Below are 20,785 nucleotides of genomic sequence, written 5' to 3'. Positions count from 1 at the left end.
ATGGATGTCATATTGCATTTCTGTTAATAGATACTCAAAATTTTTACACATTGCACCTTTAACGTTCGCAAAACTAAGAAAAACGTGTTTAAAACATTTTTTTTAAACAGGAAATTTTAAATGTTCAAAGAACATTTAGAAATAACATTTTCATAACTTAATGGTAACGTTAGCAAAACGTTCTTAGATTTGTCCTGAGAGTTACCGGAACAACCACAATCTGGTAGGCTACTGTTTAGAACCATATTTGTCCTAAGAACAGTTCTCCAGTATTTGAATGAGTGGTCTAAATAATAATAATAATAAATTTTATTTGTAATGCACTTTTCATTTGCGAACAAATCTCAAAGTGCTACAGCAAACCTATTTCAAAAGTAAAAACAGGGGCAAGAAAAGGAAAACGTAAAAACAGTTAAGTTCAGCATTAGTTGTAGCTATTTTTAAATAGAAAACTCTTTAAGCCTTTTTTAAAATGGTCAACTGACTGTGGAACCCTCAGGTGGTCTGGCAATGAGTTCCACAGTTGTGGGGCAACAGAGGAGAAAGCACGGTCTCCCATGGTCCGGAGCTTGGTTCTGGGTGGACAGAGAAAATTACCATTTTGTGAGCGGAGGTTTCTGGTTGATGTTTGCTGGGTGAGAAGTTCCTTGAGGTATAGTGGTGCATTGCCATAGATGCATTGGTGGGTGAGGAGAGTGATTTTGTAGTGAATCCTGGCGGAGATGGGAAGCCAGTGAAGTGCTTGAAGGATGGGTGTTATGTGTTCATATTTACGCACTCTCATCAGGATCCTAGCAGCACTGTTCTGTATGTGTTGGAGTTTCTGCAGACTCTTGCTAGAGATCCCATAGAGAAGTGCGTTGCAGTAGTCCAGCCTGGAGGAGACAAAGGCATGGACAAGTTTTGTGGCGTCGGAAAGGGTGAGTGTGGGACGGAGTTTGGCAATATTCCTGAGGTGGAAAAAGGATGATTTGCACAGATGTTTGATATGGTTGTCGAATGTAAGGTGAGGGTCAAGTCTTACACCGAGGTTGGTTACTGTTGATGAGAGGGGGATGTCTTTTCCGGAAAAGGTGATAGAGGTAATCAGGGACGACTGGACCTGATGAGGAGTGCCGACAAGGATTGCCTCAGTTTTGGAACAGTTCAACTGAAGGAAGTTCTGACTCATCCAGGCCTTAATCTCCTCCAGGCAAGAGGTCAGTAGGAGTGGTGTGGATGAGGATGAAGGCAGAGAAGTGAGGGGGTGGGGGGTTGAGTTTGTTTTGAGGTAAAGTTGTGTGTCATCAGCGTAGCAATGGAAGGAGATACCATGTTGGCTTATGATGCGGCCAAGGGGGAGCATGTAAAGAATGAAAAGGGTTGGACCAAGTACCGACCCTTGAGGGACACCACATGTGACAGCATGTGGGTGAGATTTAGCTCCACCCAAACTGACATACTCGGTCCTTCCAGAAAGGTAGGATGTGAACCAGTCCAAGGCAGAATATGATAATCCTATATCACTGTGGAGGCGGTTGAGAAGGATGTTGTGGTCGACAGTGTCAAAAGCTGCGGTGAGGTCAAGAAGGATGAGAAGTGAAGGAGAGCCAGCATCGGCTGCCATCAGAAGGTCATTTGTGACTCTGACCAGAGCTGTTTCTGTGCTGTGGGCGGACCGGAAGCCTGACTGAAACTTATCGTATAGGTTATGATGTTGAAGATGGTCCTGGAGCTGAGCAGCAACTGCTTTTTCCAATACCTTGGAAAGGAATGGAAGGTTGGATATGGGCCTGAAATTGGCAAGGTTTTCCGGATCCAAAGTGGTTTTTTTAAGAAGTGGTGTGATAGCCGCAATTTTGAGGGGTGAAGGAACATGGCCAGACCGGAGGGAGTGGTTTACTGTTTTTGTGATAAGGGCACTTATGGCAGAGAGATTTGATTTTATGAGGGTAGTAGGGAAGGGGTCCAGGGCACAGGAAGATGATTTCATTTTTTTGATGATTCCCTCGATTTCAAGTTGTGAAACCTCGGAGAAACAGTGGAGAGAGTGGGAGAATCCAGTCTGTGAACTGACAGAAAGGGCAGGTAGTGCAGAGGGACCAGTGAGATGCGATCGGATGGAGTCTATTTTTGTTCTAAAGAAAGTGATAAAGTTGTTGCAGTGTTCCTCTGTGTTTTCTGTGTGAATTTTAATCTGAGGTTTAAGAAGATGGTTTATTGTAGAGAAGAGCTGCTTGGAGTTTCCAGGATTGTTGTTGCTGATGTCCGAAAAGAACTGTGACCGTGCATCTTTAAGTGACTTGGAGTAGGCTTGTTGGTGTTCTCTATAGGCTAGTCTGTGTACGGTTAGTGCAGATGTTTTAAAACGACGCTCAAGGGCACGGCCAAGTGTCTTCATTCTCCGCAGCTCCGAGGTGTACCATGGGGATGAGCGAGCGAAAGACACTGTTTTGGTCTTGATGGGGGCGTGAAGATCCAAAAGTCTGCACAGTGAATTGTTGTAAAATGTGACTGATTCGCTGGCTGATGAGAGATTGGCAGAGGAGAGATGCAGGAGATCCAAGGTCAAGGTGTCTGGGTCAATGTTTTTTATGTTACGAAAGCAGATTTGGCGTTTAGGCTTGGAGTGAGGGGGCAGGAATGGCAATTCCATAGAAATTAACTTATGATCAGATAAGCCAAGATCATACACTTGCAGGTTGTTGATGGAAACAGAATCAGTGATGACCAGATCAAGAGTATGCCCTCTGGTGTGTGTTGGGACGTCAACATGCTGTATAAGATTCAGACAGTCTAGTAATTGTAAAAATTTTGCAGCTGAGTGACAAGCAGGGGTGTCAACGTGAATATTCATGTCTCCAAGTATTAAAAGATTGGCAGAGGTAGGACCAAGTGTTGTGAGTAGATCGTGCATCTCATCAATAAAGGCTGAGTTTGGTTTGGGTGGGCGGTAGATAAGTAATATTGTCATAAAGTAATAAATCAAATCTAAGTCTTTCCAGCAATTATTCAGAAATCAAGGGTAACTACATGACATTCTCCATTTCTTATGTAACCTCATACGTGATTATCTCCCCACTCATCTCTCCTGGGTCAAGATATTTTTGGTTTATTGATTCGTTATATGTAGGTTTTCATGGAAAAATCCCAATGGTTTATTGATTGTGGGCAGCCCCAGTTATAACAGTCCCTTTACTTCCCTTATAATTGATTTAGGCCACTTCAGCTTCAGTTTCAGTTCAGCAGCACTCTTGGGACATGAACCATTACCCAATTCTTATCGTTTCCTCACTAAAACAGTCACTAAAGCATCTGAGTGCAAAAGCCTCAGAGAAACAAGTTGATGAAACAGAGGTTACACAATACAAATAAAGATAGCACCAAAACACAGTCCTGGCAGGAACCGAGTGAAGATAGAAATTATCCTGCTCAAACATCACATACAGATATGATGTGGGAATGCAATGTTTGCATAATACACCCACGGCCCATTCATCCACCAAAAACCTCCACTGGACATCATGACATCATTCCAGGACAGAGTATGCTGGCATTTCTAAACTTGAATTGAAACACCAGTTAGCTGATTTCTATCTGGTTGCTACTTTTATGTACACTTATGTTTTTTATATAATGTTGTCTATTGATGTTTTTACTGGAAAGCGCCTTGTGCACCTTTTGGCTGTTGTAAGGCGCTCTACAAATAAAATGTGATTGATATAAAGTTATCGCTGAACTACACCACAAAAAAAAAAACAAATAAACATCCATGAAGGTAAACACTGCCATCTTCTGGAGAATGAGTAGCATTCTCACTCACCTCAGTTTATACAGTACTTGCCAAAAATGTTGTTCAGCTTAGGAAAATTAGCATCTCCACATACAAAATCGAAGACACATTTAAATATTTAATCATATTACTTAGTTGTACTTGGAGTCATGTATTGTATGTAATAACACGTGTGAACAATTTTATACCCAAGCTTAGTTTTTCCCCTCATATTTATAAAAAAAAAATATATACACACTTCTCATACTTTGTTTAATCAAACTTGTACAGTCAAAAAGACCGGGCCATTACTTTTAGCCACTACTGTATTTGAAAGATACTTTTGTGACATTCAGATTGTACGTTTTATCAGCAGTATTTACATTACTTGAGCAATGCTGGGAAGTTTTTCAATTAAAAAGTCCCTTTTTGAAATTTGAGAATCAATTAGGCATTTCACCAAACATCACACTGGCATTTGAACATCCTCTACAAACCAGACAGATGTGTCTACATGATATAAAGAAATGACTCCAAAGACAAAAGATTTTTTAGACATTTATTTTGACAGTTCCTTACAAATCAACGTTTATTTCTTCTTTTCGACGTCCTGCTCGGCGGCCTCCTTTGCCCTCTTGGCACGGATGCCGAACAGACGGGCATTGGCACGGGCCATACGGAGGCTGACGAACGCCTCGAAGTTCTTCTCCTCCTCTGAGATCACGCGGGCCTTCTCTTTCGGGAAAAACTGCAGAAAACAAGGACACTTCCTCAGTTGCGGCAAAACACTACATTATATATGAACTAAGAAAATCCATTTTCCACACATTACTCACTGCATCTTAAGCCAGTAAACTGACATGAAACAAAGCCTTTAAGTCAAGATATTAAGCATTATTTTTATTGAGTATCATACGTAATGCTTTTATAGATCACATATGGTAAATGGACTGCATTTATATAGCGCTTTCACAGACCGAATGGCCACCAAAGCGCTTTACATAGTTGCCTCACATTCACCCATTCATACACACATTCATACACCGACGGCGGTGTCAGCCATGCAAGGCGCCACTCAGCTCGTCGGGAGCAGTTGGGGTTAGGTGTCTTGCTCATGGACACCTCGACACTTGGTCAGGTGGAACCGGGGATTGAACCACCAACCTTTCGGTTTGTAGATAACCTACATGAACCACTGAGCCACTGCCGCCCCGAAATAGTATAGTATAATATAATAATGAAAAAAACCCAACAAATTTCATGCAAGTAATGCAATTAGGTAAAGTTGCTGATATTTATGCAGCCAAAAAGAAAATATTGATAGCTTGTAAAACAATGAGATATTTATAAGAGTATAGCGGACTATTTTGATCAGTCGTCCCTCTATATCTCCCAATAATGTGTCTTGCTACGGGGTGTCCAATCCTGCAGAGTTCAGCTCCAACCCTTATTAAACACCTGAATCTAGCTAATCTGGGTCTACAGAGACTCAATAGAAACATCCAGGCAAGTGTTGGAGCTGAAATCTGCAGGACGTTGGTTTTCCAGGAGCAGGATTGGATCCCTGTCTTAGCAAGATGATATTTAAAAGCTTAGTCGTAGATGCGTTCCACAAAAGCCTAATGGATCTAGTGTTGTCGAATACAGATTTTTTTAATGCTGAAATATCTGAAACTGTTCCAATACTTATTTCCCGCAGTATCGATACACGATACCTGCTGCTCTTTCACGCTCCCTCACGCACCTCTTCTGGTTCACTTTTCTTAAACGCTCCAGCTGAATAGTGTTGGTGTCACAAGGCCTGAATTTCAGCAAAACTGTTGATTTCATTTGTATCTTTATTCTATTGTATTTATTTGTGCTACTACTAGGGGTGGGAATCTCTAGGCACCTCACGATTCGATTATAATTCAGAGTGCTGCAATGATAAAACGATTATCGATGAATCTTTTTTCTATACAGATTTCTCACTGTGTGACTACTTGGTACTTTTAAAAGAAAGTATTTGTATGATCATAATGAATTTACTTCCAGAATATTTTATTAAACAAATGGAAGTGATTTGGCAATAAATGTTGCGATAGTTTGTAATTCGCTTTGCCTTTTCAGAGTTGGGTAAAACAGGGTTCCCACTCTTTTTGAGTGATCATTTTCCAGGACTTTTTCAATTTTACTATGGCGGGAATAAAAGACAAGGATCACGCGCTAAAGTGATATATTGCTCTCTAATCCTGAATCGCCCCATATACCCTCAGATAGGGCGCTATTTGAGGGGACAGCCATTTTGTAGTGCTGTCTGAAACCATAGTGGACGTTACCGAGTGCACTCATTCAATCCCACATTGCACTGCAATAACGAGTGTACAACCGATGTACGCTAAACAGCTGTCTGAATTCACTCACTAATTTTCATTCACTCCTTGAAGTGAACAGTATTAGTGGACAAACGTAGGGAATAGTGAATGAGGGGGCGATTTCAAATTCAGCATAAGTCTTTAAAAGGCGTACAGTTTATTACCATGACTTTAAGTATAAAATCAGCGTTTAATATGAGCTCTTAATCATACATTATGACTATGGAAGCTTTTTTACGCAACACAAAAAATCAAAAAGGTAATTGCGACTTTTTATTTCGCTATTCTGACTTTTTCTTGCAATTGCGCGCAACTGCGAGGTATAAAGTCAGAATTGCAAGATATGAGGCCCTATTTTAACGATCTAAGCCCATGGTCTAAACGCAGGTTCACTTAGGGCGTGTCTGAATCCACTTTTGCTAGTTTAACATCAGGTAAAATAGTCGGCGCTCCCGACACAAGGGTTGTACCTATTCTCTTAATGAGTAATGGGTGTGTTTTAGGCATAACGTGCATTAAAACAATCAGAGTCTCATCTCCCATTCCCTTTAAAAGCCAGTTGCGCTCGCACCATGGCGGATTCGCTATTTACATTACCTAATTTGCAAGCGGAAAAACTGAACGCTTCTCCACAAAGGAATCCTTTTATTTTTAATATTTAAAAATGTCTTCTGTGCTGCTGCCTTGTGTGTAACTAACACGCCCTTTAAATAATAATAAAAAATTGTGAGATAAAAAGTTGCAATTACGTTTTTCATTTTTTATTCAGTGGCAGACACAAGTGTCCATAGTTTATTGCCATGACTTAACTATAAAATCAGTTTTTAATATGAGCTCTTAATCATACATTATGACAAATTATTCTTGTTACCAGTGTCAATATTATAGCAAAAAATATTGGAACTATTTGAATGTTTTATTTAAAGCTCCAGTCCGTAACTTTTTTGGGTTAAAAATTATCCAAAATACATTTGGGCAAGTATATAATCGGCCAGTATTCAAAACTATGTGCTTGCCGTAGCTCGATTCAAAACTGTAATAATGTTCCAGTAATTCCAGTGGTACTTTTGAATTTCCGCAGGAAATTCAAGCATGTCTTTGCTTCATTACGTCACATCTAAAGGTGATGTCTCAGCTAATAGGCTATATTGTATGTGAGGTTTGAGCAATATACTAATGGTTTTTGGCCAGTGATAATCTCTTCGTTCTCTGCTAAAGAAAAACTGAAGGACTTTCAAAAAAATTATTTTCCGGGATAAGAAGATTTTCCAGGACATTTTCCATGCGTTTTCCATGACTGGAAAGTTTATCAGCGATTTTCCAAGTTTTCCATGACGAGTGGGAACCCTGTAAAAGCTTTTAAGGTTGCCCTGGTTTCCACGGAAGCGGTGTTTGATCTGACATGTGGGGTTTATAACAGAATTCTGCGCCGAATTTGAATGCTTCCAAGTATATCTCACTTCGATATTAATTCTGCGGTGAATTCAAACTTTGAATTTGACAACATGGCAGTCACACCAGTGCGACCTCTTATCGCCTATTTGGTCGCAGTCTAGAGCCCTACTAATTTTTTTCAAAAAAAAGGCTCTCGTCGAGCAAGTGTTCATTTTGAAATTTTACTTACAAAATAAAGAAAGATTTTGGAAAAATAAATATGCACCAGGACTTAAAAAAAAAGAATCATACAGTGGACTTTATATGGTTAAAAGATAAGATACATACGTTTTTGATGGGCATGACAGGTCCAGTGAGCTGTGTGGCCATCTTAATCTCCTCCTCCTACACACAAAAAAAGCAGCAAAAGTAGTCAAAAGACAAAAAAATAAAAGAAAAAAAAGAGAGTTATAGTTGAATAGTGTGCAGTCATCAGCTAAAAAAGGGTTCAAAAGTCATCAAGGATGTGCAGAGATTCCGGAGAAAGTGTCATCACTTGACTGCAAACACTGAAGCGCTTCTCTATTACAGTAAATGTAATGATATGCCATTTTATAGCAGGCATACAGTGCTGTATTACGCTTTAAAGGCCTTTATGATATGATTCGATGAATTAGAAAGCTTTATGAACTGAAGTAAGCCACTTACAGTGCTGTCTCCCTTCTTGGGTGCAGAAGCCTTCCTCGGGAAGATGATGAGTTTGGAGCGGTACACCTTCAGCCTCTGGACGTTGGACTGCAGGGACTCTGTGGATCGGTTACGCCGACGAGGGTCAACGGCGATGCCAATGGTGCGGGCCACCTTTTTGTTGATTCCTGCTGCCTGTATGGGCAGATTACAGTGCAACAGGACAGACATGTGAGATGTGATAATGCTGGAACAGCCCTGACACTCGAACAGAGTCAAGAACAGTCATCAGCAAAAAGGGTTCATGGATCATCAAGGAAGTACAGCGATTCCGGAGATTTGTCATCATTTGACTGTCTGAAACGACTGCAAGTGCACTTTATGAACAAGCAGACAGATTAGAGAACTACATTAGAGTTAAAGAGATAGTTCACCCAAAAATATACACATTCACCATATGTGATGTGCTCTATGCATGCGTGTGGATTAGATGTTTAAGGATTGATCAGATTCATTTTTCGCAATATATCATGCAGTTTTTTAGTGTTGCATCCGATGCTGAGCGGCTGAAAAGCGTCCACTTCCATTATCCAGTACTAGAGCGGCCTCTAGAGGCGAAATCACTGACATCTTGGGGAGTTTGTTTTGACACGTGTGGCTGTGCTCACACATAAGATGCAGATTTAAAACAGACAATGAAACGGTATGTCTACAGCACATGAATTGACTAGATGTTGCATTAGTAGAGAAATAGCAGTGCGTTTGCCATCGAGGCGGAGAGAACGCTAGCATTAGTACCTTAAGCATTTAAAATAATTTTACAAACACACGTAAGTCTGACCCAAATGTTTAATGTCACAATTGTTGCCACTTATTTGCATTAGTTTATAACCAGCTGGAAACTTATGAATTCGTTATGCAGCAAAATTGCATATTTAAAGCTAGTGACGGGAGAAAGCAAATTGATACATTTATGCAGCCGCGTCACTAGACACAATTTTCATTTTAAGGTGAACTAAGCCTTTAAGATTTAACAACTTGGCACCAAAGTTACCTTCAACTCCTCCAGGGTGAACCCACGTCCGGCACGGATCTTGTTGTGGTACCGGATGGTTGGACACCTGACTATGGGTCGAAGAGGTCCAGAAACTGGTCTAGGAGCAATACGCCGAGCCTTTGCCTGACGGGCCTTACGTCTGAGGAAAAAGCAGCATTTTTATAAACTGCCCCTTTCCATGATTAAACCATTGACATTTGTCAGCACAAACTTGTTAACGTTACCTGCGGAGCTTTCTGGCGGGCTGGTTGAACCAGGTGCGCACTCTCTTCTGCCAGTCTTTGTGAAAGTGAGGGTTCAAAATCATGCCATTCCGGCTGGGAGCCATGGTTGTTCACTCCTAATGCAAAACAAATGTCATAATAAGCATGAAGCTCCCTGGTCCATGTTCACATTTACTTCAAACCAGGATTAATTGAAGCTTTGCGCTGTGGTTTGGTTCTGGAAAGAACTGCACGTTCAGGCAAGTTATTAGAACATCTTTGTAAATATTGTCAAAGTCAAAAGCACAAGCCCAGACACTACATGAGCTAAGCTAGTGCCTGACGAAGTGTCGTGCATGTGGAATAAGGCCAAAGAAAACGATAGTAAACACACATATGGAAGTTATATGCGGAGTCGTTTATTTAGGCATTTAAACATTTGACTGGTTCGTGAGCGCCGGTTTAAAGTTCAAATTAGACATCGAAACGTGAGTGTGGAGCTGCAACAAGGTACCGTGTCCTAAAATTATCTTTTTTCTCTCTCAAGAAGTGAAAACACCAACAATACAGACAGGTATACATGTATGACAAAGCAAATTTTAATGTCGGACTATTTGAATTACAAAACAACAAAGATATAATGAGGATTAAAACGGATAAAGTTGATGTTTAGCGGGAATAAATGCACATACCGTCTCAAGCGGAAAATGGCTGAAAGGGAAAAGGAAATGACAACGCAGGGTTTTATGGGAAGTGAAGAAAAGAGCCAATAGCAACGAACGCGCCAGTCAACCGGAAGTGTGAAGCCGGATCTTGTTGCGACAAATTAGCACGTGGATGGGACGTAGATTAAAAGTTCGACAACTGATAGTTTTATAATTATTAAATGTTTAGAAAATTCAACAACTAATAGTTGCTATCGGACTACCATAGGATCTGACGCATGATCAAGAATGTAAAGTCGTTCATTTGATGCGTAAATGCAAAAAAAAACATTTTTTTTTGCAGAAGTAGATAGTAACGGTTAAAAGTTTTTAAACATTTTTGAAAGAAATCTCTTATGCTAATCAAGGCTGCATTTATTTGATCAAAAATACAGAAAAAACATTTAATATTGTGAAATATTATTAATATTTAAAATAATGGTTTTCTATTTATACTTTAAAATATAGGCCTAATTTACTTATGTGATGCAGAGCTCTATTTTCAGCATCATTACTCCAGTCTTCAGTGTCACATGATCCTTTAGAAATCATTCTTATATGCTGATTTATTATCAATGTTGGAAACAGTTGCTGATTAATCTTTTTATTGGAACTTGTGATACTTTTTCAGGATTCATTGATGAATAAAAAGTTAAAAAGAACAGCATTTATTCAAAATATAATTATTTTCAAACAATATAAATCTTTAATATAACGTTTTATCAATTTAACATCCTCACTGAATAAAAGTATTAATTTCTTCAACAAAAAAAAGAAAGAAAAAAAAGAAATAAATAAATAAATGACTGACACCAAACTTTTGACTGGTAGTGTTTAGTTACAAAATATTTTTTATTTTAAGCGAATGCTGTTCTTTTTTAACTTTTTATTCACCAAAGAATCCTGGAAAAGTATCACAGGTTCCAAAAAAAATATTTACCAGCAAAAAACTAATAAATCAGCATATTAGAATGATTTCTGAAGGATCATGACAAACTGGAGTAATGATGCTGATGAAAATTCTTCATATTTATATTTTAAAGTATTTTGGAGTATACTTTATTTTGTTTATCTGTACTATTGCAGATACAATTGTACTATTTATATTAGATTAAATAGTAGTTTCTTAGGCAATATGTGATGTATTTCCCCCTAATATCAAGCCACTATGCTAATACAGCTAGCTAAACATTGGCTGACAGGGGTGGGTTGGGTTGTAACACTTATTTAAAAAGTGGTTGTTACACTTGATTTTAATGTTTTTAAAGAATGACTAGGGCATGGAAAAGAAAGACTGACAGAGGTGTCTCTGCCAGTGTTTTAAATAAAGTGATTTGCATGGAGGAATTTAACAACTCAAAGCCAAAGAAGGTTTGGGTGAAATGCGCCCTATGCAGTTTCAGGGCCCATCAAGCCTTCACTCCAGGTCACAGTATCATTCATCTGTCAGCACTGTGACTCTGATTAAGAATATATACACACACACACACGCTTTTTTTTAGACTTAAAGATGTACAAAGATATTCTTTAATGTGGTACATTGTAGTAGTGTTTATTAAAGGGGTCATCGGATGCCCATTTTCCACAAGTTGGTATGATTCTTTAGGGTGTTCATGTAAAGTTTGTAACATACTTTGGTTAAAATTTCTCAATGGTTGTGTAAAACAACACCCTTTTTACCTCCTCAAAAACAGATCTGTTCACAGCGACCCGTTTCAGTGCATGTCTCTTTAAATGATGAGCAACTGGTCATTTAAATATAATATATATCATATAAACACATTAATGCATACATAAAATAAATCCACTATTCAAAGTATAACTAATAATGGAAAAAATATAGTGGAAGGAATTAAATATCTTACTACATACATCGTACTAAATGTAATATTTTAAAATATAAAAGCACCTTAATGCACTTTGAAATACTTTATTATTGCAGTAATATTATTGCTGAGGCTGCACAAATAGAAACGATTTTGACAAACTTAGGGCTCCCACACCGAAAACGATCAATAGACTTATATTTCCATATTTTACAGAACTTTTGCAGTCCTTTGTGATATCCTGAATAGGCCTACTTTATAAGAGTATATAGTTATTGTATAGTTTTATAGTTCAGTTGAACTATATTATAATATATATATATATATATATAATATTACATGTGCATGATCTGTAATATTTTCACTTTGAAATTCTCTGATCTTTCCGTGGTATTTCAGAAACGTAAAAATGATTGAACAATTGTCTGCAGTCTAATGAGAGGATTCAAATCAATCATTAGGGGGCGTTGTAAGTCCTTGTGTAGAAATCAGAAAATATGGTAGGATATTTCAGGAAAGTAATTGTTTGTTAGAGCCACACAGGTTCTTTCTTAATTGAAGAGTTTTATTGTTGATTCAAACTGGCTTGTTCGTGAGTTTTAAAACAAAAACTGTTGGTATGGTAAAACAAAGGCTATAATAATAATATATTCATTTGCTTTCGACACTTAGCCAATGTTATCAATGTCAATTTTCATTTTCAATACATATGCATGCTCAACCAATTAGCCATATTTGTTTTGCTACCAGAGATGGTTGCATTTCATTACATGGACTTCCTAGAATAGATAACTATTAATCAGTATTACAGATACAATCTGTAGGCTACATGTATGACCAAAATAAGCAATATTATAAACATCTAAATAAATGTCCTTCTGATCAAAGAGCTATATATGAAAGTAATCTAATGTGAATTCTTTAACACAGGTTTCAGATTTTCTTCAGGCATAAAGAGATACTGTGATCACCCCTTCATTAATCATTGATCATTGGAACACTGAAACCGAATCTTTTAATCTAAGGGCAAAGGTCAAGGAGTGCTGGGCCGGGCGGCGGCCATGTTCCCTTCTTTCTCTACACTTCTCTCAGTATCAAGCCCTCAAAACTAACCGTGCCTAATGTACAGTGCAGAAACAAAACGCCGCCTCAAAGGATTTTAGATTTGTTTGCCAACAAAGAAACAAACTGGTACATTTCTTGTGATAATGTTTACAAAAAACGTTTCTTTTGAACTTTCGATTCATCAAGGAATCCTGAAAATAACGGGTCACCGTTTCCACGAAAATACCAAGCATTGTAACATTGAATATTATAATATTCGGCATAATTAGAATGATTTCTGAAGGATCGTGTGACACTGAAGACTGCTGAAAATTCAGCTTTGCATCACATGAATAAATTACATTTGGAAATATATTTAAACAGAAAGTTATTTTAAATTGTAATATTTCAAAATATTAGTTTTACTGTGTTTTGAATCAAATAAATATAGCCTAGGTCAGCATAAAAGAAACTTCTTTCAAAAACATGAGGAAGGCAATGCTTCACACTCATGTGTTAAAATGATTGTGTATTGCAGGTATGAGAACAAGGAGTTACAATTTGAATCTGAAATGGTAAAAGCTGAACATCAGAATACAGAAGCAAAAATGGGGCTCAAAAATGTTACATTTTCGATTTTATTGCATGTCATGTTACTTTAACGTCACACGCATCATACAGGCAAACGTAATATTTAAGACAATCAGCCTCTCTTTGTTTGAGTCCATGTAAAAGCACCTCAGACTGTATCCAAAAGCCCTTTGAAATATTTGGCTCTTGACGGCAAAAGTTTGTTAAACTAGCACATTACAAAAGATTATTTTGGTGGAAAAAGAAATTACAAAACCAAAATAAATAAATTTCATAAGAATTGTATTAGTACTCATTCTACCATCAGCATTATAATGTAGCCATTGTGAATCCTTAAAGGATCTGAATGATCAAGAACAAAACAACAAAGGTCTGAAAACCTTTATGAATCGAGGGATTTGATGAATTTTTCATAAGCAGCTTCATCCATGAGTTCATCAAGTTCTGCAGGTTTCTCTATGGTCATCTTAATTAACCATCCTTCAAGAAGGAGAAATGAATGTTTGAGGAGTATATTATACATGCATGTAAAGTATTTCGTGAATTCAGCTGCACTCACCGTCTTCGTGGCAGGCTTTATTTACTAGTCCAGGGTTATCTGCCAGATCGGTGTTGATTTCCGTCACCTCTCCAGTCAGTGGAGAATACAGCTCGCTGGCAGCTTTGACGCTTTCTAAAACACCAAACTCCTCTGGGGAAAAAAAAATATGTAAAAAAAAATGCTGTAACAGGCAAAAGATGGAGATTTCAATTGATTCTCACCCATTTGTTCAAGCTTTGTTCCCACTTCTGGAAGCCCACAGTACACCACGTCACCTAACGCCTCCTATGGCGATAGAAAGGGGGAAGACCATTAAAGAGATAGTCACCCAAAAATTCAATTCGGTCATTAATTACGTTCCAAACCCATTAGAGCTTAGTTCATTTTCGGAACACGAATTAAGATATTTTTGGTGAAATCCGAGCGATGTCTGGACCATCCACAGACTGCAACGTAATGACCGCGGTCAAGCCCCAGAAAGGTCTGTAAAGACATCATTAAAATAGTCCATGAGACTCCAGTGGTTCAACCTTAATGTTATGAAGCAATGAGAATACTTTTTGTGCGCAAAAACAAACTAAAATAACGACTTAATTCAACAATCTATTCTCCTCCGTGCTACCCAATTCACGCAAGCACCATTAACGCATGCATGTGATCATGTGATCGTGCTCAGCCAATAGTGAACCAGCGTTCTGCCGTAAAACACGGAAGAGCTGTACTTTGTGAAAAGCCCAACAAAGTGAATAGCGTAAGAGAGTGGCAGGGAAGAGAGAAGAGTTTGTTGAATGAAGTCGTTAATTTTGTTTTTTTGCACTCAAAAAGTATTCTCGTCGCTTGATAAACGTAAGGTTGAGCCACTGTAGTCACTTGGACTAATTTAACAATGTCTTTACTAACTTTTCTGGACCGGCAGATATCAGATATCAGATATGATACAGCTCTCAGATTTCATCAAAAATATCTTAATTCGTGTTCCGAAGATGAACGAAGGTCTTACGGGGTTGGAACAACATGAGGGTGAGTAAATACTGACAGAATTTTCATTTTTGGGTGAACCATCCCTTTAACTGTCAGTCTCACTTATTGAGTTAAAGTTAAAGAAGTTTAAGTGCACGAAAATGTAAACACACACACACACATACATATATATACATACACACACATTTTTGTTCGTATATATTATGAAATTATATATATACACACATCTCATTTAAAATATATATTTTACAAAACATGTTCAACTTTAAAACGGCAAGAAAATCAAAGTCATAAATCTGGGGTGATATCTCAAACAACGAGCTTTCAGTAAGATTTTGTGTGGTTGAAAACAAACATTTCCACTAAATGTCATGATCTGAACCATATTTTTCACAATATTTATGAAGTAAACATCCTATTCAGAAGCAGTATGGGCAGTATTTGAGTTGAAATCAACCTCTAAGGCATTATTGTTCAGACTGCAGGCAAATTAGATTTTTTTTTCTCCAACTATTGCTAATGATCAAATAAGATTAGTGTGGAGGAGACTGGTAGGAGATGTGCTAAGAGAGGAGATTATGAATATCCTGTATTTCTGTTAACAGTTTTGGTGTTTTCGTTGCGTCACGTTAGGAGTGACGCAAAAGACAATTTGAAATCCCGATTTGAGCAGCAAGAGTGCACTGTCCAGACAGAGACGCATCTGTAAAAACCTGATTGGTATTGCATTTTGCTTTAGTTTGAATCAGATTTGAAAAAAATCTGATTTCATGTGTGTGTTTTTTGCTGTCCAGACTATCAAAAACCCATTTGGATAAAATCTGGATATGCAAAAAAATAAAATTTGCTGGCAGTCTGAACATGGCCTAACTAACATAAAAAAAACGTGCGGAGAAAGAACCCTCCCCACATCGTCACAAATGGAAAATCGATCTGTTCTACTTTATATTTAAAACTTTTTTTTGAGATTTTTTAAGTGCATCGCTATTTCAAAAAGGTCTAAACGCGCCTTATGACACTGATGAATATTCTTGTTGCAAACTAATAAATTACTGTTGCTCTGTCATTTGTTTCAAAAATTCTATATATAGTTTGTCAAGATTGGTGTAGGTTTAGACTAAGATATTATATATAATGACCAACGTCCCACTGGTGGGACAGTGACCTAACAGGGATCATACCGTTTCAGCAGTAAAAAGTGTAAAAACAAGGATAAACATTGGAAACTGAACCGACACCATGTCTTAACACCCATTTCTTTATAGAGGGGGGCAAACCTGAGCAAAGTTGCTGATGCCGACTGTGCCCACACCGCCCTCCACTCGCACCCACTCGTGTTTGTCTGTAAACTTCAGATCTGAAAAGACAAGACAATTTGATTGACAAAGAGAATTTTAATCATAAAAAGATCAGGATAAACAGAACAATTAGTTAAAGCAGAGATGGTCGTCTTATTGGGAGGGAGATACGAGGGTCCGTGGCTCTACCATTGGAGAAAGCGTAACGGCTAATGGATCATGTGTGCCTTGATAACCAATCGCAATCATTGATAACAGTCTTGACGTCACTGAATCTCGATCAGAGTTGTATGCCAGTCAATCACGGTTTGTGGATACCATGAATGAGAAGTGGCGTAAACTGAATCATACCTGTTGTGCAATTGTGCATGACTTTTCTTATAAAACAGCATTTTTTTCAGTGCAAAAATCCCAATTCTACCCCTTACCCCTTCACTTTCCCCTTCCCCTCTGTTTTGCACGTGCACGTGAAGGGGTAGGGCTCTCCCGATTCTCTTTTGGTTGGAGGGGGAGGGCTAAGGGGAAGGGCCAGCTAGCCCTTCAAATGAAGATTTTTCGGGACCACACTTCAAACGAAGGGGTATGAGAAGTGTCACTGCATACACCGGCTACAGACGCAAAATGGCTGCCCAAGCAAAAAACAAGACCCATAAATGTACGAATTTTGGGCTTTAATAAGTATTTTTAACAACAAATAATTATTTGCTTTATGTTACATTCAATCTTTTGTTCATATTTACGGACAGTTTCTTCAAAGAAACGTTTGTTTAAAAAAAAAAAAAAAAAAAAATCGCCAAAATCGCTATAGTTTGCTAACGATAATCCCGCAACATATTTAAATGTCTGATAACTGGTGAATGTAATCGCGGAAGGGAATTGGCTTATATTTTACCGTACATCTGCTATGACACATTGTTTTCTCGTGGTTATATGTGAACATGATATAAACGAACAGTGCTTACAGTTTCGTGCTTTTTGCAACATGATCAGATCAACCAGTCTGACAGCGAGCAACGTTTCTTTAAGTCCAAATAAGTCCATTTTGCAGCCATCATATATAACGTTACCATAAACTGATCCACCAGCAAACTTACGTCACAAGAAAAATGCATTAGAAGGTGTTACTAGAGGTGTAACAATATATTGTGTTATAATATATCGCAATACAAAAATGCAACAATATCTATCGATAGTGACAATATGTATTGTACACCCAAAATAAAAATGACTGTGTGAGAAAAATGTAAGTTTACAGAGTTTTAGTGTCAATACTACATTAAACTACTATATATAATGTTGAATATAATGTATAATAATGCAATGGGGCAATATTTGTGGGTCCTGATAATGCCAAATGTCTTGTTACCTGTAAAAAGTGGCTTACATTATTTTAAATATATCTAGTCAGTGACAGAGTGCAAGAATATTCATCTAAAATAATTCTGTACTTTCAGCTTCAGAATCATGAAATTTTTTTTTTCAGGCGTCTCCATTAATTGTCCCGTTCATTGGGTTTCCAGCAAGTCCAAGCCTATTCATTTACACACACAAAGTAATATCAAAGTTAGCATTTTAATCAACAGTACATTTTTTTAACCTTTTATTATATGTCTTGGAGTATCGCAATAATATCGTATCGTGAGTTCAGTATTGTGATGTGTATCGTATCGTGACATGAGGGTATCGTTACACCCCTAGGTGTTTTGCTTTTTTTTTTGTTGCTAACCTTGCAGGCTTGCCTTTAAGTGGCTTTAGTTAAAGTGTCAATGTCAATTACGCACTCTCACAGTGTTATTATATTTTACTATTATTTTTATACTAGATTTATCAATATTTGGAGTTAAAATAGCATGTGCTATTGTCATTCATATATATATATATATATATATACATATATATATATAGCTTTAATTTATTTTAATTTCAGTTTCCATAATTTCAGTATTTCATCTAATTTCAGTTTGTTCTCAAGGCAACGTTTCAAAATTTAATTACATTTTTTTAAGTGTTTATCATCAAGTATTTTATTTTAGTTTTATTTTAATCCCCCAAAAACAATTTTGAATAGTTGTCAAATTAGTTCTTACATTGTTATAAACACTTGTGACTTTTTTTCTAATGTGGAAGAGAAATTGGGGAAATGTTAAATAATGTACGGATCATTCTTTTTCATGCAATAACAAAGAACGGGCCTTTCAAACGTCTAATGGCACGTTTCGGTACGGGGTCGAACTTTAGACAACACCGGTTTCAACTAAAAACGGAAACATTTTGGCTGTTTATTTACACGACAACAGCGTTTCAGGGGCCTGAAAAGGCAAACTTTGAAAATGGGTTTCAAAAGGCAAGTTTTTGAAAATGATAGCATTGTTGTTTCCATGTAAACTACAATAAATGCTTCAGTCAGTCATATGGGGTTGGAATGACATGAGAATCATTATGTGCCCTTATATTTTGAAGAACTAGGCTATTACTTTAAACCCGACACTTTTCTTTCAAGAACAATTATATAAATATTAACTTCCTGACTGATAATAGTTGACCATTTGAACTCCATGAGGCTAATGCTGCATTAATTATTTCCAGATCAGTCTCTCCATTTCACTGCACTGTGTTTTCTAAATGATTCTAACTCTGAAACTTCTCCTACCATTGTACCGAACACGACACAGTCACTGAGGGTGGAAGCAACAGTAAAAAGGTCACGTTAGGGCATGCCGAATGATTTTAATTTCTGTGCCAGCCATTGCAAAATAACTGTCTTTCAAACAGGTTTCTTAATTACCCAGTTATGGGTTTCTGTACAAGAAAACTACAAAATAAGATTCACATGATAAAACAAGTGATTCACATTAAACATCCTCTTCCGTATGAAACAATTATGTCAGGAATGCCTCAATATCCCTTGCACAGGACCTGATTCAGAAAGCAAGCAGACATAATTTGAAATAAAAATTGCATATTGAGGACATAGTCCTTATGAAAATAGTCGGGCACACCAATGAACCAGTGCTGAGGACTCCCAGAGGGGTAATGCCTCAACTGAGACGGATTCTAGCATCAGCCCATGCAGAAACAATACAGGTTTAAACCAGATTGTGAGCAGGGCTGAATGCTGGAGCATGCCTGGGCTTTATGCAAAACACTCCTGGTTGTTATTTCTGATCTTGAGGCAACTGAGGGAACATTATGGAGGTGATGCATGCATGTGTAATTTCATACACATAACACACACAGATTTGTTAATGACAGATTTTGTGGAGATAATGTGGAGTCAGGGGCCTCTAATTTAATCAGACTTCACGGGCACGAGATGCAGCACGGTATTCACTTTAAATAGACACATTTTAAGATTGCAAAGAAACCCATGATAATACCACAAGCGAGAAAAATTAATGTTAGTGCATGACGAGTTTGATGCAAGCGTCAGCAAAAATTATATTGACCTTACACGGACCATGTAAATAAATCGCTGTAAATAAGAATACACACAAAAAAAATGCAATAACGAAAAAGTTCAAAAAATAAAGAGACCAGTGAAACGGAAGAATCCGCCAAATAACTTAACGTTACGAATAAAACGTACAAGACATTCATGACGTAACAAACGAACCAAAGTTCCAATGTAACCAACGTTTAATCTCAATACCAATTCGGTTGATAAGTACACATTAGATTCCAGCACATTAAAGCGTCTGAAATGCCCAAAAACGCAAACAGGAATGGCTGCAGTCCTTACGGAAAAACTAAATGTGAGATGTAAAACGTGTGGGAACCGTGAGTTCAGTAAAGTTTTTACCTCCCGAAAGCCGCGAGCTCGTGTAAAGCGTCCTTAAGATGTTTGGTCTTATCGAATTTTGGCACGTCCAGATATGTGCTGGTCTCGAGAGCAGGGGCAATGCTCCCGAAAAGTTTGTCGAAACGCATCTGAGCGCCGCACACATCGCCATCTTCACTGACTCTGGGCTTCACACATGAAATACCAGCCTGATGCACTTGACCGAGCGAGAGGCGCGCGACAGAGGCAAGAAGCGCGCTCACGCTAAACCAGGGACCTCACTGTGCTGATAAGTTAGTCTGAGAACACGAACAGAGATATCGATAACGACAAGAACATTGGCACAGACTAAACGAACCATTATACAAAGTCCAAACATGACGAAAGCTAAGTAGAATCAAATCCCTTGGTTTTGAAAGCCAACATTCATACTACAGAATAGTGTTTCTTTAGAGGGGCCCCCAAAATATGTGGATATTTAAGCCATATATCAAACCAAGTGACATCTGCAAACTAGAAATCTACACCTTTTCTCTTCTCAGCCATTTTACTCTTAATAAATTGGTTATTCTTCTCACTGCATATCTGAAGTCACA

At 37.8% G+C, this 20,785-nt stretch overlaps 2 protein-coding genes and 2 non-coding genes across 4 annotated transcripts; all 4 read right to left on the bottom strand.

Moving 5' to 3' along the window:
- Positions 1–4,296: 4,296 nt before the first annotated feature.
- On the bottom strand, positions 4,297–10,228 carry rpl13 (ribosomal protein L13). Its single transcript, XM_077201788.1, has 6 exons — positions 10,119–10,228; positions 9,448–9,563; positions 9,221–9,362; positions 8,188–8,361; positions 7,828–7,884; positions 4,297–4,499 (listed from the first exon to the last, which is right to left on the bottom strand). Exons 2-6 carry the CDS (start codon positions 9,549–9,551, stop codon positions 4,341–4,343), a joined length of 636 nt encoding a protein of 211 aa, XP_077057903.1. The 5' UTR covers positions 9,552–9,563; positions 10,119–10,228; the 3' UTR covers positions 4,297–4,340.
- Positions 7,953–8,034, bottom strand: LOC143710882 (small nucleolar RNA MBII-202). Its single transcript, XR_013194677.1, has one exon. It is a non-coding gene; the product is annotated as a small nucleolar RNA MBII-202 (small nucleolar RNA).
- LOC143710883 (small nucleolar RNA MBII-202) lies at positions 8,436–8,514 on the bottom strand. The gene has a single exon (XR_013194678.1). It is a non-coding gene; the product is annotated as a small nucleolar RNA MBII-202 (small nucleolar RNA).
- Positions 10,229–13,620: 3,392 nt separating the features above from the next.
- gcshb (glycine cleavage system protein H (aminomethyl carrier), b) lies at positions 13,621–20,452 on the bottom strand. The gene is made up of 5 exons (XM_077201826.1): positions 20,211–20,452; positions 16,391–16,470; positions 14,354–14,417; positions 14,151–14,282; positions 13,621–14,071 (listed from the first exon to the last, which is right to left on the bottom strand). The coding sequence occupies exons 1-5, from the start codon at positions 20,359–20,361 to the stop codon at positions 13,974–13,976; spliced, it is 525 nt and encodes a 174-aa protein (XP_077057941.1). The 5' UTR covers positions 20,362–20,452; the 3' UTR covers positions 13,621–13,973.
- Positions 20,453–20,785: the final 333 nt, after the last annotated feature.

The sequence above is a fragment of the Siphateles boraxobius genome, unplaced genomic scaffold (genome assembly GCF_051911475.1).
Source record: "Siphateles boraxobius isolate OS27281-9 unplaced genomic scaffold, OSU_SipBor_1 48, whole genome shotgun sequence".
NCBI classification, from domain to species: domain Eukaryota; kingdom Metazoa; phylum Chordata; class Actinopteri; order Cypriniformes; family Leuciscidae; genus Siphateles; species Siphateles boraxobius.
The sequence above is the reverse complement of the archived record's forward strand: the minus strand, read 5'-3'. Positions and strand labels throughout refer to the sequence as shown.